Source organism: Triticum aestivum, chromosome 6A (genome assembly GCF_018294505.1).
Source record: "Triticum aestivum cultivar Chinese Spring chromosome 6A, IWGSC CS RefSeq v2.1, whole genome shotgun sequence".
In the NCBI taxonomy this organism is placed as follows: Eukaryota; Viridiplantae; Streptophyta; class Magnoliopsida; order Poales; family Poaceae; genus Triticum; species Triticum aestivum.
The window spans coordinates 30417330-30440269 of NC_057809.1; the positions used below are offsets into that span (position 1 = coordinate 30417330).

Below are 22940 nucleotides of genomic sequence, written 5' to 3' on the forward strand. Positions count from 1 at the left end.
ACCCGGAGGCGGTGCTAGGGAAAATCACGCCCGTCCCAATTTCCCGAAAACAGAGAAATACGATGCTCGATGCTCAGAAAATACATCACGAGTCATCCAGGTTAAATGACGGTTATGCCCTCCGAACGGAACTCCGGTGCCCATATAAGAAGAGCCCACACTGCCACAGTCTCTCACACACTCACCACAGCACTTGTCTCCACTCTCTGATCCCGAAGAAGAAGAAGCCATAGCCCATAGCTTGCGCGAGGAAGGAGATGGAGGCAAAGAAGCTGAAGGGGGCGGCCACCATGGCCGCGCTGTGCGTGCTCGTCCTCCTGGTGCTGCTGCCCAGGGAGGCGGCCGCCAAGTCGGAGTTCTGCAAGTGCTTCGACGACTGATACTCCGGGTGCGTGAGCGGCAACGTGCCGGGCTACACCTGCGGTGTGTTCTGCGCCAACAAGTGCAGCCCCAACACCAACCTGCAGCCCGGCTATGGCGTCGGCGTCGGCTCGGCCGTCACCACCTGCAGGATGGCCTGCAAGATACAGATCTGCGGCCACTCAGCGGCGGCGCGCCGACTGGTAAGACGACGGACCATCTTGATCACATTCTTCTTCTCCTTCTTGATGAGTTGCAAATCTGCGTGTTCTTTTCTTTTTGACAAGAATACTTCCATCTTTTGTTCTGATCGATGATTTCTGTTCTTGCATTGCAATTTCTGCAGATGCAGTTGACACCGACGTCTGCGTGCAGAACTGCAACAGGAAGCTGAGCCAGATGGCCCAGACTGATTAACCGCCAAACCGCTCTGTTTTAGGAGAAGAGAAGAAGATTTGAAGAGCTACCTTGTCGATCATGGGATCATTACATATATATGAATATGATGTTGAATGGCTGTGATTGTAGCAGCAACCAATAAATTGAGTATGTCGGATATGTAAGGCATAATATACATAATATGAAGTTAAATTGGCTTTGATTTGGCATTTCCAAAGTTTTTTGTCTTTTTTGCGACGAAAAAGTGCGACCTTTTCCCCCTTAACTTAACCCAGAGATGAGAAAAATTTAGGCAACTGATACAACACCCAAGGCTTCATAGCATCTTAAAAAAAGAATGAAAAGTAGCACTGGAACCATATATTAGAACCATATATGTAGTAGCAAATAATACCAGGCTAAGGCAAGTGCAAATTCAGTTCAACTCACAAGAACTTCTTCCCAACATTCCTAACATTCATTATTCAGAACAGTGCTTCTAAATATTGAGGTGCGAAGTTAACAACAAAAAACACGCAAAACAAGGACATAAAGGAACATAGGCAAAGCAATGACAGTAGCTAGCATATGATTGATTTAATGAAGGCGCATGACACAATGACATTTCAGAGAGAAGCTCAAAACTAAACAAGGAGACATTAGGGAGATATTTAAATAAACTTACAACTGTAAATTAAAAAATACAACTCAGTTTTGAAAAACACACACACTAATAGAGAGTATATAGAACACGCCTACTGTCAAATTTACTGAATATTTCCAGAACAGCATATGCTCATTAATATCGTATGAAAAATGAAGAATATGCACAGTCAGACTATTAGCTGGCCAGAAAGGAGTCGTCATCCGGAGCTATCGTTGAAGCTTGTTCTACACAATACTGGAAGACAAATAAAGTATACTACTACTGAAAAATCACGGCCACAATAAGTAGGTGATCATGATTTACTTATCTGAACAAATTTAGCCCGTCAAGAGAATAGCATCCTTGTAAACTTCCTGGAAGTATTTGCTTGCTGTCATGCTAATGAAGTATGATCTCTTCACGCGTAGCTGTACAGCAAATTAAAGCGATACTAGTAGAGTAATGTACAGTTGTTCACTCGACTGGTATATAAACAGAACTGGATCAGAACGGCATTCTGTTTCCTTTCTACATCTACACAGGCAGACTCATAGTGGCTTGCCTACAAAAACAAAGATGAGCAGCCTTGCCATGTCTCTAATCATTTTTTAGGTCCAACATGGTTATATTCATAGTGGGTGATCAGTGATATCATCTTCAGGAATGAATAAAATGGCAAAACTGACTAGAGGACACACGTACTCCACCTGGCCTATATCCATTCGCCGAAAATACGCCGCCGCATAACCCGGCGGCGATGCTAGGGAAATCGTGCCCATTTGATTTACCAGGAGATAGTAGTACCGAATGTTCAGTTGTCCACTCAGACTGGCATATAGAAACAGCATTGTATCAGACTGTTTCCCTTCTACATCAACACAGGCAGATTCATAGTGTGGCTTGCCTACGAAAATAGAGATGAGCAACATTCCCTTGTCTCTAATCATTTTTAGGTCCAAGGTTAGTCTCATGGTGAGTGATATTCCCTCCTATCCATAATAAGTGCTGTGGTTTTAGTGGATCGGAGGGAATATTATTTTAAGAAAATGAGTACCCTGGCAAAACTGGCTACAGGACACACTCCACCTGGCTTTCATCCATTCGCCGAAAACACGCCACCGCATAACCCGGAGCCGTGCTAGGGAAATCATGCCCATTTGATTTACGAGGAAATAGCAAAATACTACAGCACATTACAAGTTATATATCCGGGCCAAATGACGATATTGCCCTCATATCTCCAGTGCCCATATAAGCACCCAAACTTCAACACAAACTCTCACACTCTCATCACAGCAGCTCTCTCCTCCCATCCCTTGATCCCGAAGAAGAAGAGGCCGTAGCTTGCACGAGGAGGGAGATGGAGGCGAAGAGGTCGAGGCCGCCCACCATTGCCGCACTGTGCGTGCTCCTCCTCCTGGTGCTGCTGCCCGGGGAGGTGGCCGCCAAGTCCAAGTTCTGCAAGTGCTTCGACGACTGCTTCCCCGGGTGCACGAACGACGACGTGCCGCGCTTCCTCTGCAAAGTGTTCTGCGCCAACAAGTGCAGCCCCAACCAGGCCGCCAGTGGCGGCGACGCCATGTGCAGGATGGCCTGCAACAAGCTGGATATCGAAATCTGCGGCTGGTCAGCGGCACCGACAGGTAAGATGTCGGACCATCTTGATCACATCGCGTTTGCTCCGTCGAGTCTGCGTTTCCTTTTCTTCTGACAAGTGTCATATCTGCTTCTGTTCTCATGATTTTGCAGATGCGGCTGATGTGGCCATCTGCGTGGAAAAGTGCAACAAGAAATGGAGCCACAATTAAGGCCCACAATTAAGCTGTTACGTTTTAGGAGAAGTAAAAAGATATCTAAAATGCTTGTCGATCATGTGATCGTATGTATGATGTTGAACCTCTCCGTAATTGTAGCAGCAACCAATAAAATGAGTATCTCGATATGTAACGTGTAAGGCATACATACACAATATAAAGTTAATTTGGCTTTGATTTGGCATTCCCATGACTGGATCGTAAGTTCGTAACAACCAAATGTAAATCCTCTGTGTGCGACTTTGTTTTCGTTATAACTTATCCCATAGATGAGTGAAAGTTCAAATGTTAGCCAAGCCATCGAAGCAAAGGAGGAAATAATAACATCTCCAAGAAACAAAGTGGCATTGGTACTGAAACTTTAAAACCAAAGGCAGTTATCTATGTGTAGAGGCAAATCAAGGCTAATAAGGATTTGCCTTTGGTTTGACTGCTCTCCCTGTCCTCATAAGAATAACCAAATCATTTCTTCAGAAGCAAATTGAGCCTTCGATTATTTTTTTCTTGCCAGGAACAAGTGAGACATTTTATTTTCTTCAGAAGCTAGCTCATAATACCAAAAAAGAAAATGCTAGCTCAAAATATATTTCAAATGTTAGCAAACTCATAAAATCAAAAGTTTGGGAAGCTGAAATCCAACATCCATGGCTTCACAGCATCTCAAAATAGAAGGAAAAGTAGCATGGAACCCGGCTCTTGTTGAATCGCCAGCCATTTATGCAGTAGAAAATAGCACCAGGCTAATGCAGGCACAATTCAGTTCAACTCTTGGAGCTTCTTCCCAAACTCCCAGGTCAGACTACTTCATTGGATTCAAAAAAAATTCACCCCCCCCCCCCCCCCAAAAAAAAAGCACACGCACAAAATCACTATGATAATAAGCTGAGATCTTAAACTGGCAGACACAACATCCATAACTGTGCCTATCAGCATAGACACAATTGTGTGTAGCACCAAAGTAGGCTCATTTACCGCATGGTGGATACTTCAGTACATGATTTGCGGCATGAATTCAGAAGGGTTTTAAACATCTGCAAGGTTTCCAGATGTTGCTTGCCTGTATAAAACAAAGAACAGATAATTTGCCGCATGTAACTCGAAGATTTTAGACCGATAAGCCTATGCAATGTTATCTATAAGATTGTTTCAAAGTGCTTGGTGAACAGGCTAAGGCCGATTCTTGCGGAGTTAATATCAGAAAATCAGAGTGCCTTTGTCCCAGGGAGGCTTATCTCTGACAATTCTATAGTTGCTTTTGAATGCCTTCATCATATACAATCATTGAAACAGAACAGGCAAGCAGCGTGTGCTTACAAGCTTGATTTATCGAAGGCATATGATCGTGTTGATTGGGACTTTCTGGAGAAAGCTCTTGGCAAATGGGGCTTTGCCCAACAGTGGATCTCGTGGATTATGGTTTGTGTCAAGTCAGTCAAATATTCTGTCAAATTCAATGGACAACTGCTTGAGAGTTTTATCCCTTCTAGAGGACTGAGGCAAGGTGACCCTTTATCACCGTTCTTATTTATTTTTGTTGCTGATGCCCTATCTGCTTTATTCTCAAAATCAGTGGAGGAAGGGCCCCTGAAGGGTGTGTCTATCTGTCGTGGTGCACCAGTTATTTCTCACCTACTTTTTGCGGATGATACTATGTTGATGTTTGAAGCGTCTGGCCAGCAAGCGAGCATTGTCAAGGGACTGTTGAACACTTATACTTCAGCAACAGGTCAGCTCATTAACCCAGAGAAGTGTTCCATTCTTTTTTCAGACAATTGCTCGACTGTGGAGGTAGATGAAATCAAGAGCACACTTGAGGTTACGCAACAGGTGTTTGAGCCAAAGTATCTTGGTCTTCCGGTTCCGGAAGGTAGAGTGCATAAGGGGCAATTTGAATCACTACAGGAAAGACTGAGGAAGAGATTAATTGATTGGAGTGAGCAATATGTCTCATCGGGGAATAAAGAAATCTTGATCAAGGCGGTGGCAAAAGCAATCCCCATGTATGTTATGAGTGTTTTTCGGCTACCGGCTTCTGTGTGTGATGATCTAACACATATGATGAGACAGTACTGGTGGGGAGTTGAACAAGGCAAGAGGAAAATGGCTTGGCTTAGTTGGGAGAAAATGATTCTGCCCAAGGACATGGGAGGCATGGGATTCAGAGATATGAGGGCTTTTAACCAGGCATTACTTGCAAAGCAAGCATGGAGATTGCTCGATAGCCCGGACAGCTTATGTGCACGCCTACTCCAGGCGAAATATTATCCCAATGGGAATCTGCTCGATACAGTTTTCCCATCTAGCTCGTCGGCTGTGTGGAAGGGAATTATGTTTGGACTTGAGCTGTTGAAGAAGGGTCTTATATGGCGGGTGGGTGATGGATCGCTAATCAAGACTTGGAGGGATCCTTGGATCCCGAGGAGGTATGACTTCAAACCGATCACCCCGAAGAGGAACTGCAGATATAATTGGGTTGCGGACTTCCTTGATGAGGCAGGTGCATGGAATATGCAGATGTTACGGCAATACTTCTGGGATATGGACATCCGCGAAATCATCAAGATCCGAACGTCGCCACGACAAAGCCAGGACTTTCTGGCTTGGTTTCCAGAGAAGAGCGGGTTGTTTACTGTTAAGAGCACCTATCATCTAGCAGCAGAGACCCAGGCAACACAAGCGGGGGGGGGGGGGTCGTCTAGCACTAGCCCTAATGGACACAAGACCATATGGAGGCGAGTGTGGGATGCCCGGGTGCCGCTCAAAATGAGAATCATGGCTTGGAAGGTGGTGTCAGGAGCGTTAGCTACGAACCACTGCAAGAAATATATCCACGCGTGATACATTCCCTCTCTGTGGTACGAAAAAAGAGACCAGCTTCCATGCGCTGGTTACATGTGATCATGCTCTGTTAGATAATAACGAGAAATAAACGAGACAAAGAGACACGGATTTTTACGTGGAAACCCTTGCGGGAGAAAACCACGGACGCACGAAGGCGCAATCACTATGAGGAGGAGTATTACAAGCACGAGACGACAGACCGTCTGAGGTGCGACTACATGGGGTATATAAGAGGGGCAACCCATAGGAGTCCTTGTAGGACAAGTAAACGAGTTGTACTCGCACGCGTCGACGCCAACGCAAAAGCCCACACCGGTTGTACTACGTCTAGTCCAACCCGGTACTAGAATTTGGATCACAATTTAACAATCTCCACCTTGAGCCAAATTCCCTCCAGTAGTCGAAGAAAGTGAATAACTCCATCCAAATCAGCTTAAACACCTTGTGCGTCAAAGTCCATAGGACTAGTGAGAAATACCAACTAAGCCTGAGCAAAGCTCAAACTTATTGGTCGGAACTGGCTTTGTCATCATATCAGCAGGATTATCATGAGTACTTATCTTGCATACCTTCAAATCGCCTTCAGCAACAACATCTCGAATATAATGAAATCTGACATCAATGTGCTTTGTCCTCTCATGATACATTGGATTCTTTGTAAGATATATGGCACTTTGACTGTCAGAAAATATGGTAGGGCAAGATGAATCTCCACAAAGCTCGGTGTACAAACCTCTCAACCAGATAGCTTCTTTGCATGCCTCAGAAATAGCCATATACTCGGCATCAGTAGTGGAACAAGCCACAATAGACTGCAAAGTTGCTCTCCAACTCACAGCACAACCACCAATGGTGAAAACATAACCTGTGAGTGATCTTCTCTTATCCAAATCACCAGCAAAATCAGAATCAACAAAACCAACAAGTCCATCTCTAGTTTTCCCAAACTGTAAATAAGCATTAGAAGTACCACACAGGTATCTGAAAATCCACTGAACTGCTCTCCAATGCTCTTTTCCAGGATTAGCCATGTATCTACTGACAACACTCAATGCATATGATAAATCCGGACGAGAACAAACCATGGCATACATAAGTGAACCAACTGCACTCGAATAGGGAACTCTAGACATGTACTCAATATCTGCATCTGACTTAGGACATAAAGCTGATGATAATTTGAAGTGTGCAGCTAACGGAGTACTTACTGGCTTGGCATTATGCATATTAAAACGACGAAGAACTTTATCAATATATCCCTTCTGACTTAGATATACTTTTCCAGATGGTCTATCTCTGGATATTTCCATGTCAAGTATTTTCTTTGCTGCACCCAAATCCTTCATCTCAAATTCATTACTCAATTGCTTCTTTAGTTCATTAATCTCTGACATACTCTTTGCAGCAATTAGCATATCATCAACATAAAGGAGCAAATAAATAGTTGAACCTTTGACAGTTTTCAAATAAACACAACTATCATAATTAGACCTTTTGAAACCTTGAGAGAGCATAAAGGTGTCAAATCTCTTGTACCACTGTCTAGGGGATTGCTTCAATCCATAAAGAGATTTCTTTAACTTACAGACAAGCTTTTCTTTTCCAGGAATAACAAAACCTTCAGGTTGTTCCATATAAATATCCTCTTCTAATTCTCCATGTAAGAATGCAGTTTTAACATCCAATTGTTCAAGCTCAAGATCATGCATGGCAACAATACTGAGTAAAGTGCGAATAGAGCTATGCTTCACAACAGGAGAAAAGACTTCGTTATAGTCAATACCTGGAATCTGACTGTAACCTTTAGCAACTAACCTTGCTTTATATCTTGTCTCATCATTAGGAGAAACACCTTCTTTCCTCTTGAAAACCCACTTGCAACGAATAGGTTTCTTCTCTCTAGGTAATCTTACTAAATCCCAAGTGCCATTCTTTTCAAGTGATTCCATCTCATCATGCATAGCGGTCATCCACTTATTACTATCACCAGAAATAATAGCCTCGGAATATGAAGAAGGCTCAGCATTACCTTCAATTTCTTCTGCAATAGATAAAGCAAAAGAAACAATATTGCACTCTTTAATTAACCTGTCAGGTTTGTTAGTACCCCGTCTAACTCTGTCACGTGCGAGATTCCAACTGGGCGGAACAATAGGCTGATTTGGAGTGGGAGTGACATGATCATCATTAACGACGGGTTCATCATGTGCATCAACAATTTCATTACCAGATGTATCACCTGAATCAATAACATGCTCCACCTGAACAGTAGGCTCCTGAACAATAGGCTGCTGTTCACTCTCAACGGGAACATTAGTAGATGAAACATCATGTAACATAGCAGATTCATTAAAGATAACATTTCTGCTAATAACAACCTTCTGGGTTTCAGGATTCCATAATTTAAAACCTTTAATACCAGACTTATAACCAAGAAAGATGCACTTAACAGCCCTAGGCTCCAACTTTCCATTATCAACATGAGCATAAGCAGTGCAACCAAAAACTCTCAACTGTGAATAATCAGCAGGTGAACCAGACCATACCTCAATTGGAGTTTTCTTATTAAGAGCAATAGATGGTGAACGGTTAATGAGATAACAAGCAGTGGAAGCGGCCTCAGCCCAAAAACGCCTATGCAAACCTGCATTGGACAACATGCAACGGGCTCTGGAAATAATGGTCCTGTTCATACGCTCAGCAACACCGTTTTGTTGAGGAGTATAAGGAACGGTGTAATGTCTGACAATGCCTTCAGACTTGCAATAATTCTTAAATTGCTTAGAACAGAATTCCATACCATTATCAGTGCGAAGTATTTTTACCTTCTTTTCAGTTTGTCTTTCAATCATAATCTTCCACTCCTTAAATGCTGAGAATGCTTCATATTTATGCTTCAAGAAATAAGGCCAAACTTTTCTCGAATAATCATCAATAATAGTCAGCATGTAACTTGCACCACCTAGTGACTTCTTGCGAGATGGTCCCCATAAATCAGAATGCACATAATCAAGAATACCTTCGGTTGTATGAGTCGAAGTGTTGAACTTCACCCTCTTGTGCTTGCCGAAGATATAATGCTCACAAAATTTCAATTTACCAGGTTCATATCCATCAAGAAGACCTCTCTTATTTAACTCTGCTAAACCAAGTTCACTCATATGTCCAAGACGCATATGCCAAAGTTTGGCAGCATCACAATCAGAATTCTTTGAAATAACTGGAGTAGCTTTACCTGAAACGGTAGAAACTCGAAGGTAATAAAGACCATTGGTCTAACTTAAGTCACCTTTCATCACAATTAGGGAACCTTTGGTGACTTTCAAAACACTATCTCCACCTGAATACTTGTACCCCTTTGCATCAAGGGCACTCATAGAGATAAGAGTTCTCTTCATCTTCGAAATATACCGAACATCTGTCAAAGTTCTGATTATGCCATCAAACATCTTGATTCGAATAGAACCTATGCCTTCAATCTTGCAAGGTGAATTATCAAAACCCAAAACGGAACCAGCAGAAGTAGTGGAATCAAAAGTATTAAACCAATCTCTATGTGGACACATATGAAAAGTGCATGCAGTGTCAAGTACCCACTCATCATTGGTCTCAGCACATCCAGCAATAACGACAAGAGCATCATCGGAACTATCATCACGAGCAACGTTAGCAGAATTTTCACCTTGTTTGTTACCTTTCCTCTTTTCTTTATTCTGCAACTTGAAACACTCTGAGATGTCATGCCCGTCTCTCTTGCAATACCTGCAATACTTCTTGTCTCTGGATTGCGACCGGCCCCTGTAGCCGTTCTTACTTTTGCCTCTGTTTCCATTATTGGAGTTCTTCTCCTTTGTCCTGCCACGAACAGATAATCCCTCTGCTTGGGATGAACTTGAACCATCATGAGGCACCATTAATTTCATCTTCTCCCTAGGGTTCAAAGCTTCATAAACTTCATTAAGCGTGAGAGTATCACGACTGTATAATATGGTGTCTCTAAAATTGGTATAAGAACTTGGCAGTGAACAAAGTAACATTAAAGCAGTATCTTCCTCTTCATACTTAACCTCCATTGCAGCTAGATCGGATATAATCTCCTTAAATTCCGAAATACGATTCAAAACATTACCTCCCTCGGGTAACCTATGCAGGAATAATTTTTGCTTCAGATGCATCTTGCTGGTGAGATCTTTAGTCATGCAAATCCCTTCCAGCTTTAACCATAGAGCGGCGGCAGTTTTCTCGCTCAAAACTTCCTGCAAAATATTATTATACAAATGGAGTTGAATTTGTGACAAAGCCTTACAATCAATTCTTTTCTCCTCATCAGTCCAGTCCTGAATCCTTTGCTTTCCAAAACTATCCAGTGCTTCATCATAGTCAGACTATGCCAACAACGCCCGCATCTTGACTTGCCATAGGGTAAACCTTGTGTCACGGTCCAGCAGCGGAAGATCATACTTCATGGATGCCATGAGTAGATAAATCTGTGTACACAAAATAGTACAAGCCAATAGAAAAAATTCTTGAGAGAATTTAATATACGGACAAAAGAACAGAGTAAATAGCACCTGATGGTCTCGCGTAAGCACGTAGCAATCGGGAGGAAAATCTGATTTTGGCTTCACGTGGAGCAAGTACTAGTTGGCTGATCTACTAGTACTAATACTCAGGAAGTAACAGAGTAGCGATCGATTGGAAAATCGCGTAGCAGGCTAGCGGCTCGGCGGATCGGCTCCTCTTCGGGACTTGAACCAAACGATTTGACAGCTCACGGGCAGGGTAGTGCCTGTACGTGCAACAGCAGCGGCGGCTCGGCGGATCGGACGACTGTAGCGGGCGCACAACAGCTTTTGGAGCAGAATCAATCTGCGATGTCCTGTCGGTCTCGGCTAGAAATCGATCCGACGGATCGACGGATGCGTGCGGCGGCGCACGGACAGAACCCTAATTTCTCGTCTCAAATCTCGTATCTGTAACTTGGCTCTGTATACCACTTGTTAGATAATAACGAGAAATAAACGAGACAAAGAGACACGGATTTTTACGTGGAAACCCTTGCGGGAGAAAACCACGGACGCACGAAGGCGTAATCACTATGAGGAGGAGTATTACAAGTACGAGACGACAGACCGTCTGAGGTGCGACTACATGGGATATATAAGAGGGGCAACCCATAGGAGTCCTTGTAGGACAAGTAAACGAGTTGTACTCGCACGCGTCGACGCCAACGCAAAAACCCACACCGGTTGTACTACGTCTAGTCCAACCCGATACTAGAATTTGGATCACAATTTAACATGCTCGAGCAATGTGGACGCAGATGCGCTCACTATGGAACCACCGTGATCCTATACTGCTTCGAGATACAGGTAAAGAATGGCTTCTGAATATCCTTATGCACTGTGATGATGCTATGCGGGATTGTACTATCATGTTAATTTGGAGGATATGGACGTTGCGGTCGGATCTGGCGCATGGCAAAGAGGTACCGGCTCCGGCAGTAACGGCTGACTACCTCCAAAGCTATATGCACTCATTACAGCTGGCTAGGAGGTACTCTACTGAGGAGACCATCAAGGGGAAGATGCCAATGAAATGTGAAGACCTGATCAAGCCACGCGGTGCGGCGGTGCAGTTACCATGGCCGCGACCGGCGGAGGGCCAAGCCGCGCTTTCGGTGGATGGGTCGTTCTTAGCTTCGGATGAATCAGCGGCAGCAGGCATGATACTAAGAAGACATGATGATTCGGTTATCTTTGCAGCCTACCAATATATCTTCAATTGCAATGACGCGCTCGAGGCGGAACTACATGCAATAATGCAAGGAATGGCATTGGCAATTCAGCATTGCAATCTTCCTATCATCGTTCAATCGGATTCCTCTCAGACTCTTTCAGCTTTGTTAGGAGAGAGCCTATCCCGTTCGGCTTATGGCCACCCAATTGTGGAGATTCGTCATCTGTTGGGTGAAAGAGAGTTTATCCCTTTGAAAATTAGACGAGAACAAAATAGGGTAGCAGATCGTTTGGCTATGTATAATCGTACATAGAGAACTACACATGTATGGCTTGGGCGGGGCCCTCCCTGTGTGGAGGAGCTGTTGCCATCTGATTGTAACCCTATGAATGAGGAATAAAACTCTTTTACCATCGAAAAAAAATCGAATCCAAAAGGCAGAAGCTTGTAAACTGGCTGGAAGTATTTACCTGCTGCCATGTCAATGAAATCTGATTACTCTCACGCGCAGCTCTACAGCTAAAGAGATATTACCAAACATAGTATAACCTCCACTGTTATATAAAAACAGCAATGTATCAAAAACTGCATTCAGTTTTCTTTCTACATCAACACAAACATCTTCATAAGGGCTTGTCTAATCAGTTTAAGATCTGAGGTTATTCTCATATATAGTTATTGGCCATCACCCATTCGCCGAAACACGCCACGCAATCGAGCGGTGATGCGGCGCTATCAAATCATAGTCATTTGATTTGTGCTGGAAATGGCGAAATACTATGCTCGGCTCCCTTATTGTGTTTGCCCCGTCGAGTCTGTGTTTCCTGTTCTTCTGATAAGTGTCGTTTCTGCTTTTGTTCTCATGATTTTGCAGATGCAGCTGACGCTCCCATCTGCGTGGAAAACTGCAACATGAAATGGAGCCAGAATTAAGGCCCTCAATTAGGCTGTTAACGTTTTAGTAGGAGAAGTAAAAGGCATATGAAGGGCTTGTCGATCGATCATGGGATTGTAGCCATATATGTACGATGTTGAACCTCTCTGTGATTGTAGGAGCAACCAATAAAATGAGTATCTCGATATTAAGGCACATATACACAGTATAAAGTTGATCATGGGGATTGTAGCCATATACACAGTATATTAAGGCACCATTGGCTGGACCGCTCGTGCATCAGTGAGATCGCGCCCATCATTCACGCTTTGATTCCTCGCCGCCGACACAAGACACGTAGCATGCGTGACGCCCTCGCCAACCGTGACTGGGTGCGGGATATTCATGGCGCGCTTGGCATCGAGGCCCTGATCCAGTACGTCATGCTCTGGACCAAGCTCCGCGACATCTCTCTCAGTGACGTCCCAGACCGCATCCTTTGGCGGTGGACGCCGAACGACGCGTACTCCGCCAAGTCGTGCTACCTTGCCCTGTTCTTTGGATAGCCTAAATGGCGTCTGACTTGGAAATCATGGGCGCTGCTGCGGGTCAAGATCTTCTTATGGCTCGCCAACCAGGGGCGGTGCTGGACAGCGGATAGACTGGCACGACATGGTATGTCACATGCCCCCCTTTGTCTCCTGTGTGACCAAGAACCAGAGACCATGCAACACCTGCTAGCGGGCTGCTCCTTCACCCGACAAGTTTGGCATGAGATCCTGTCATGGTGCCGATCCACCACCAACCTACCGTCTCCGAAATCAGAATTCCGCGATTGGTTCGCCACATCTATTCGGGATTCCCCGACGGCCAAAACAATGCAGACGGCCGCCGTCAGCCTACTTGGAGCTATGCCGACAGCCACATTCTGGCCATCGGGCTACCCCGAGCTAAGCCGACGGCACCCGTCGGCACAAAATGGCCGTCGGCCTAGCTGCGAACACGCCGACAGCAGCCGTCGGCATAGCAGTGGGCCCGACGACCCCGCCCGTGACCAGCGGCTAACCCGTCAAATCTATGCCGACGGTCGGGACGGGCGGCCGTCGGCATATCTCGGCATGCCACGTCACCGATCCGCGGCGCACCGTCCAGCACATATGCCGACGGCGGCCGTCGGCATACCCGCCACGTCACCGATCCGCGGCACATCGCCCACCTAAACCCTGCCGTCTCTATGCCGACGGCAATGCCGTCAACATAGTTTTTTATTTATGTTTTTATTCTTTTTTATGTATTATTATATTAACTGACATGTAGCATATGCTTTTTTAATGTATTATTATATGAATATATATGTAGTTTGTACTTTTTCCATAGATAATGAATATATATATAGTTTGTATTTTTTTGAGCACATTAATAATATGCCGTCATGTTCTTTTGAACATAGGTCCTTATATTTTATTAAAATCCAAAACAGTTATGCCGACAGAAGTTTTGTGGCGGTTGCAAATGCCCGGCACCCGTCTCTGGAGTGTTCCTCTCACGTCCGCGGTGTGCCCTCCTCACAGACGGCGCCGCCGCCGGCACCTGGAGGGCGGAAACAGCCGCATCGGGTCTATACGGAGGCGACGTTGCTCCCAAGTGTTTCTATGGAATGACCTACCACAACCGGGTGGTGTTGTAGCATGTCCGAACAGGCGGCACGCATCTCCGGGGCGTGACCCCCCTAACGGACGGCGTCGCCGCCGGCACCTAGAGGGTGGAAACGGACGCGTCGGGTCTACACGGAGGGGATGTAGCTGTGGGTTTGGCCCAGATGTTGCTCCCAGGTGTCCCTCTGGGCTGACCTGACATAACCGGGTGGAGAGGTCCACTGGTCAAAGCCCGTCCATGGAAAGTCAAAGGGCTAGATCTCGTGGTCAACCGCTCCAGGGTTAGGCGGGACGGGGGCCCTGGGGGTAGCAATGCGACCGGAGCATCGCATCGGCCCCTCATACATGCAGGGTGGTGTTGTGGCATGTCCGAAGAGGCGACATGCATCTCCGGGGCGTGGCCCCCCTAATGGATGGTGCCGCTGCCGTCACCTGGAGGGGTGAAACGGACGCGTCGGGTCTACACGGAGGGAGTGTAGCTATGGGTTTGGCCCTGATGTTGCTCCCGGGTGTCCCTCTGGGCTGACCTGACACAACCGGGTGGAGAGGTCCACTGGTCAAAGCCCGTCCATGGAAAGTCAAAGGGCTAGATCTTGTGGTCAACCGCTCCAGGGTTAGGCGGGACGGGGGCCCTAGGGGGTAGCAATGCCACCGGAGCGTCGCACCGGCCCCTCATACATGTGGGGTGGTGTTGTGGCATGTCCAAAGAGGCGGCACGCGTCTCCAGGATGTGGCCCCCCTCACAGATGGCGCTGCCGCCGGCACCTGGAGGGGGGAAACGGACGCGTCGGGTCTACACAGAGGTGATGTAGCTGTGGGTTTGGCCCGGATGTTTCTCCCAGGTGTCCCTCTGGGCTGACCTGGCACAACCTGGTGGAGAGGTCCATTGGTCAAAGCCCATCCATGGAAAGTCAAAGGGCTAGATCTCGTGGTCAATCGCTCCAGGGTTAGGCGGGACGAGGGTCCTGGGGGTAGCAATGCGACCGGAGCGTCGCACCGGCCCCTCATACATGCGGGGTGGTGTTGTGGCATGTCCGAAGAGGTGGCACGCATCACCGGGCGCGTGGGCCCCCTCACGGACGGCGCCGCCGCCGGCACCTGGAGGGGGAAACGGACGCGTCGGGTCTACACGGAGGGGATGTAGCTATGGGTTTGGCCCAGATATTGCTCCCAGGTGTTCCTCTCGGCTGACCTGACACAACCGGGTGGAGAGGTCAATTGGTCAAAGCCCGTCCGTGGAAAGTCAAAGGGCTAGATCTCGTAGTCTACCGCTCCAGGGTTAGGCGGGACGGGGGCCCTGGGGGTAGCAATGCCAACGGAGCGTCGTACCGGCCCCTCATACATGCTGGGTGGTGTTGTGACATGTCCGAAGAGGCGGCACGCATCTCCAGGACGTGGCTGTAACACCCTCGATGCGACTATAGCTCCCACGTGTCGAGGCATGACTTAGAGGCATAATCACATTGAAGGCAATGTCGCAAGTTAGGCAATCTTTACAACATCCCATGTAATATAGATAATAAGAGGGGAGAAACATAGTTCGCTTACACTCGCCACGTCAATCAAAATACATAAATAGCATTACAACATTCAAACACTCATGGCCCGACTACGGCGCCAAAATAAAAGATAACCCAACATGCGACACGGTCCCGATCACCCCAACTGGGCACCACTACTGATCATCAGGGAAAGACATGTAGTATCGGCGTGAATCCTCGTCGAACTCCCACTTGACCTCAAGCGCGTCATCTGGAATGGAATCATCAGGCCCTGCATCTGGTTTAATAGTAATCTGTGAGCCACAGGGACTCAGCAATCTCGCACCCTCGCGATCAAGACTATTTAAGCTTATAGGTAAAGCAAGGAAAATATGTGGAGCTGCAGCAAGCGACTAGCATATATGGTGGCTAACCTGTTCGCAAAAGAGAGCGAGAAGAGAGGGCAAAGCGCGAGCGAGAATGTAGAGAACAACCTGCGCAAGCATTACGCCAACACCGTGTTCACTTCCCGGACTCCGCCGAGAAGAGACCATCACGGTAACTCACACAGTTGATTCATTTTAATTAAGTTAAGGTTCAAGTTATCTACAACCGGACATTAACAAATTCCCATCTGCCCATAACCGCGGGCACGGCTTTCGAAAGTTCAAATCCCTGCAGGGGAGTCCCAACTTAGCCCATGACAAGCTCTCACGGTCAACGAAGGAATAGACCTCCTCCCAAGACATTCCGATCAGACTCGGTATCTCGGTTCTTCAAGACACTTCAATAGGTTAAAACAAATCCAGCAACACCACCCGAATGTGCCGACAAATCCCGATAGGAGCTTCACATATCTCGTTCTCAGGGCACACTCAGATAGGTCAAGCTACGAGTAAAACCAACCCTCGAGTTTCCCCGAGGTGGCCCCGCAGGCTGCCTGGTTCGGACCAACACTCAGAGGAGCACTGGCCCGGGGGGGTTTAAATAAGATGACCCTCGGGCTCCGGAAACCCAAGGGAAAAAGAGGCTAGGTGGCAAATGGTAAAACCAAGGTTGGGAATTGCTGGACAAGCTTTAATCAAGACGAACTATCAAGGGGTTCCCATTATAACCCAACCGCGTAAGGAACGCAAAATCCGGAAACATAACACCGATATTACGGAAACTAGGGCGGCAAGAGTGGAACAAAACACTAGGCAAGAGGCCGAGCCTTCCACCCTTTACCAAGTACATAGATGCATTAAGATAACAAGGCAATATAATGATATCCCAACAAGTAAATAATGTTCCAACAAGGAACGGCCTCCAATCTTCACCTGCAACTAGCAACGCTATAAGAGGAGCTGAGCAAAGCGGTAACATAGCCAATCAACGGTTTGCTAGGACAAGGTGGGTTAGAGGTTTGACATGGCAATTTGGGAGGCATGATGAGCAAGTGGTAGGCATCGTAGCATAGGCATATAAAAGAGTGAGCATCTAGCAAAGCAAAGATAGTAGTGATTTCGAGGGTATGATCATCTTGCCTGCAAAGTTGTCAGAGTTGACTGGATCCTCGAAAGCAAACTCAACGGGCTCCTCGTAAGCGAACTCGTCTCCCGGCTCTACCCAAACAAGACAAACAAGCAACAAGGACACAATCAACCACATGCAAACTCAAACAACATGATGCAAAGATGGTATGCTATGCGGGATGCAATATGTGATGCATATGCAAGATTTGACAAGGAAAGAATGAACCTGGGCTCAACATGGAAATCCAAGTGTGCCACTGGAAAGATGAGATGAAATCGCTTGAAAACGATATAAAGAACGCCGGAATCGGAGTTACGGTTTGGAAATGGCAAGCAATTCAAATATGACCACGATCTGCGATTTACAGCAAGTAGCCATTTAAATGCAACAAGATGAACATGCTACAGCACTCAAACATGACAACAAAATACATGGCAAGGATCCATTCATGATGCTTAACAAAATTCTAGCACTGAGCTACGGCCAATTCATCCATTAACAGGTTCAAACAAGCATGGCAAAAATCCATTTGGTAAACAGATCTCAGACTTAGTGAAATTAACACCTGTCTGGAATTTCAGATCAGGTAGCACCCTTTGGAGCATGAAAACTATATGCTACAGGACCTGAACATGGCAAAGTAAAGCATGGCATGGAGCTACTCAAAGAGCTTAACAAAAGTCCCTTAGTGGCCTTGAGCAAAAAGGGATCAGAAAATACATTTGCAAGCGTGTGAACATGGCAAAAACATAATCAGATCACAGACTTAGTGAAAACTGGAGCATGCTGAAAACAGATATCAAGTAGGCATGTTTACGAGCTCGATGCACTCACTACAGAGCAAGCCATGAAAAGCTAAGCATACACCCATCAAGAATACACAAAATACAAGCTATACATGGCAAGAACAATAACATAGCATGCACGTATCAACTACAACATCCTCGGCAAAATCGCTAACAAGTAGACAATCTGCCCAGATCCACGAAATAGCAAAAGTAGAGCTCGATTGACTCAAGCTAGGGTGCTCCATAATTGCAAAAAAGACATGGATGGATAGAGCACTACAAGATTAACAAAACATCCTTAATGATCATCCTCAAAAGAGGCACGGATCACTAGGAAACAACATGAACATATGGTCATATGAGATAAACAGATCAAGGACTTAGTGAAAATGCTAAGTCCCTGAAATCAGCATTACCAAGTGCCTCACTTTGCAAGCTTGTGCTAGTCACCACACACATCCCAAAAATACATGGGTTGCACCTCTGGATAGATGGAAAAACATATAACAAAACACATGTAGAGCTCATGGGCATATCATGCACACATTAATCATGGCAAAAATGACAAATATCTAAAAGGAGCAACAGATCTGACAATTATCCCAAATATCACTTTTCCAACAGCATTTCGGGCATCAAGATGAACTCAAATGAAAATGATTCAATGAGATGAAATGATGTTCTTTCTGAGACAAACATTTTGATATGCTATATGCCCAAAACGGAGCTACGGATGCAAAGTTGCGATGCGATGAACAGGAGCAATTAATTAGGGTTTCGGGGCAAAAGACAAACGAGACGGGATCTCAGCTCCAGATCCACTGTTCACGCGCGGATAACGATGTTCGCCGGGAAGCTCGAGCTCGCCGGAGCAGGGGCCGGTCGGAACTTGGGGAGGCGGAGGCGGCGGAGGGCGTCGCCGGAGAAGGCGCAGCTGGGCGCGGTCGCCGGAGCCGGGAGCTCCTCTCCCTGGCACGGGCGATGGCGAGGGCTTGTGGCGGCGGAGCGAGCTCCTGCCGGCGATGGCGCGCCGGGCGGTGGCGGCCGGGGCCGAGGAAGATGGCGGCGGGCGTGGGCGTGAGGCGGCCCGGATCAGCGCGGGAGAGGGCCTGCCTTGGGCCCGGGCGGGCCGGCGGCGCTGGCGGTGAAGTGGTCTCTGCGGGGGACACATGGCGGCGGCTGATTGGCGGCGGCGGATCGGGCGGACGTGTCCGGTCTGATTCGGACATGTCCGGCGGCGAGGGGAGCTGATTTTAGGGTTTCGGGGGAGAAGGAGATCCGGATTTCGGAGGGGGTCCATTTATAGGCATAGAGGGAGCTAGGAGAGTCCAAATGAGGTGCGGTTTTCGGCCACGCGATCGTGATCGAATGCTCTAGATGATGGAGAGGGTTTTGGTGGGTTTTGGGCCAACTTGGTGGGGTGTTGGGCTGTAACACACACGAGGCCTTTTCGGTCCCTCGGTTAATCGTTGGAGCATCAAACGAAGTCCAAATGGTACGATACTTGACAGGTGGTCTACCGGTAGTAAACCAAGGCCGCTTGGCAAGTCTCGGTCCAATCCGGAAATGTTTAATCCCCACACACGAAAGAAAGGTAGAAATGACCACCGGAGGAGAACGAAGCGCCGGAATGCAAAACGGACAACGGGGAAAATGCTCGAATGCATGAGACGAACGCGTATGCAAATGCAATGCACATGATGACATGATATGAGATGCATGACAACGATAACAACACACGGAGACAAAGACCCGAACCCGAGAGAATAAAATAACTTAAGGCCGGAAACGGCAAGAGTTGGATTACATATTGGGTAAATCATATCTGGGGTGTTACAGTGGCCCCCCTCACGGACGGCGCCGCCGTCGGCACCTGGAGGGGGGAAACGGACACGTCGGGTCTACACGGAGGGGATGTAGCTGTGGGTTTGGCCCAGATGTTGCTCAGAGGTGTCCCTCTGGGCTGACCTGACCCAACCGGGTGGAGAGGTCCACTGGTCAAAGCCCGTCCGTGGAAAGTCAAAGGGCTAGATCTCGTGGTCAGCCGCTCCAGGGTTAGGCGGGACGGGGGCCTTGGGGGTAGCAATGCCACCGGAGCGTCGCACCGGCCACTCATACATGCGGGGTGGTGTTGTGGCATGTCTGAAGAGGCGGCACACTTCTCCGGGGCGTGGCCCCCCTCACGGACGGCGCCGGCGCCAGCACCTGGAGAGGGGAAACAGACGAGTCGGGTCTACACGGAGGGGATGTAGCTGTGAGTTTGGCCCGGATGTTGCTCCCAGGTGTCCCTCTGTGCTGACCTGACACAATCGGGTGGAGAGGTCCACTAGTCAAAGCTCGTCCGTGGAAAATCAAAGGGCTAGATCTCATGGTCAACTGCTCCAGGGTTACGCGGGACAGGGGCCCTCGGGGGGTAGCAATGCCACCGGTGCGTCGCACAGGCCCCTCATACATGCGGGGTGGTGTTGTGGCATGTCCGAAGAGGCGGCACGCGTCTCCGGGGCATGGCCCCCCTCACGGACGGCGCCGCCGCTAGCACTTGGAGGGGGGAAACGGACGCGTCGGGTCTACGCGGAGGGGACGTAGCTGTGGGTTTGGCCCGGATGTTGCTTCCATGTGTCCCTCTATGCTGACCTGACACAACCGGGTGGAGAGGTCCACTGGTCAAAGCCCGTCCGTGGGAAGTCAAAGGGCTAGATCTCGTGGTCAACCGCTCCAGGGTTAGGCGGGACGGGGATCCTTGGGGGTAGCAATGCCACCGGAGCGTCGCACCGGCCCCTCATACATGCGGGGTCGTGTTGTGGGCATGTCTGAAGAGGCGGCACGCGTGTCCCGGGTGTGGCCCCCATCATGGACAGCGCCGCCGCCGGTACCTGGAGGGGGAACCGGACGCGGTGGGTCTACACAGGCAGGTTTTTGCAGTGGGTTTGCCCCGGACGTTGCTCACGGACGTCTGCAGTAACGGTGCAGCATGAATATTATTGAAGACTCGGAGCGCGATAAAATTATGATTCGTGAAGGGATAGCTAGCCCCCGATGGCCGTGGACCATACCGGAGGGGGGAAACGGCCGTGTCGGCAGCCTTGGGTAGGGTCTTGTGATGGGTTAGACTATTGGATTATAATAAATTAGTAGTACATTTATTTTAAAATTTTAAATTTGTTACTAATAAAAAATAGAAAAAAATATGCCTACGGCTAAGCCGTCGGCATAGGTGCCACATGGCGTCTTCTCTAATGCCGACGGCTTAGCCGTCGGCATAGCTCACCTTATCCATCCGCCGGGCGCCCTATCCACTTGTTCCCCTTATCTCTCCCCGACCCCGATCCCGCGCGCCCGACCCTTGCTGGCGCCGCCGCCGCATTCGGCCCCGCCCCCTGCCGCCGCCCACTCCACCCCTGCCTCCCCCATCGCCATCTCCACCCGCCGTCTGTTGGGGAACGTAGTAATTTCGAAAAAAATTCCTACGCACACGCAAGATCATGGTGATGCATAGCAACGAGGGGGAGAGTATTGTCTACGTACCAACGCAGACCGACTGCGGAAGCAATCTCACAACGTAGAGGAAGTAGTCGTACGTCTTCTTCCCGATCCGACCGATCCAAGCACCGTTACTCCGGCACCTCCGAGTTCTTAGCACACGTTCAGCTCGATGACGATCCTCGGGCTCCGATCCAGCAAAGCGTCGAGGAAGAGTTCCGTCAGCACAACGGCGTGGTGACGATCTTGATGTACTACCGACGCAGGGCTTCGCCTAAGCTCTACAACGATATGACCGAGGTGGAATTTGGTGGCAGGGGGCACCGCACACGGCTAAGGAACGATCAACAATGATCAACTTGTGTGTCTATGGGGTGCCCCCTGCCCCCGTATATAAAGGAGCAGGGGGAGGGGTTCGGCCGGCTTGGGAGAGAGGCGCAGGGGGAGTCCCACTCCTACCGGGAGTAGGACTCCCCCCCAATCCTATTCCTAATAGGACTCTTCAAGGAGAAGAGAGAAGAGAGGGGGGGCGGCCCCTTCTCCTAGTCCTAATAGGACAAGGGAAGGGGGGAGGCGCGCAGCCCTTGTGGGCAGCCCCTTTTCACTTTTCCACTAAGGCCCAATAGGCCCATTTGCCTCCCGGGGGGTTCCGGTAACCCTCCCGGTATTCCGGTAAAATCCCGATTTCACCCGGAACACTTCCGGTGTCCAAACATAGGCTTCCAATATATCAATATTTACGTCTCGACCATTTCGAGACTCCTCGTCATGTCCGTGATCATATCCGGGACTCCGAACAACCTTCGGTACATCAAAATGCATAAACTCATAATAACTGTCATCGTAACGTTAAGCGTGCGGACCCTACGGTTCGAGAACAATGTAGACATGACCGAGACACGTCTCTGGTCAATAACCAATAGCGGGACCTGGATGCCCATATTGGCTCCCACATATTCTACGAAGATCTTTATCGGTCGGACCGCATAACAACATACGTTGTTCCCTTTGTCATCGGTATGTTACTTGCCCGAGATTCGATCGTCGGTATCCAATACCTAGTTCAATCTCGTTACCGGCAAGTCTCTTTACTCGTTCCGTAATACATCATCTCACAACTAACGAGTCTATTAGTTGCAGTGCTTGCAAGGCTTATGTGATGTGCATTACCGAGAGGGCCCAGAGATACCTCTCCGACACTCGGAGTGACAAACCCTAATCTCGAAATACGCCAACCCAACATCTACCATTGGAGACACCTGTAGTACTCCTTTATAATCACCCAGTTATGTTGTGACGTTTGGTAGTACCCAAAGTATTCCTCCGGTAAATGGGAGTTGCATAATCTCATAGTTATAGGAACATGTAT

General features: G+C 47.9%; 1 protein-coding gene across 1 annotated transcript; it reads left to right on the forward strand.

Annotated features, from left to right (window-relative positions):
• Nucleotides 1-257: 257 nt before the first annotated feature.
• Nucleotides 258-12711, forward strand: LOC123129368 (uncharacterized). Its single transcript, XM_044549558.1, has 3 exons — nt 258-341; nt 2823-3027; nt 12653-12711. Exons 1-3 carry the CDS (start codon nt 258-260, stop codon nt 12709-12711), a joined length of 348 nt encoding a protein of 115 aa, XP_044405493.1.
• The last annotated feature ends 10229 nt before the right edge of the window (nt 12712-22940 follow it).

Bases quoted from the DNA above. Each gene is read 5' to 3' on its own strand.
- LOC123129368 (XM_044549558.1), top strand. From the start codon at position 258: ATGGAGGCAAAGAAGCTGAAGGGGGCGGCCACCATGGCCGCGCTGTGC. The intron at 342-2,822 runs GCCGCCAAGTCG...CTGCCCGGGGAG, and splicing joins TGCTGCTGCCCAGGGAGGCG to GTGGCCGCCAAGTCCAAGTT. The intron at 3,028-12,652 runs GTAAGATGTCGG...ATGATTTTGCAG, and splicing joins CTGGTCAGCGGCACCGACAG to ATGCAGCTGACGCTCCCATC.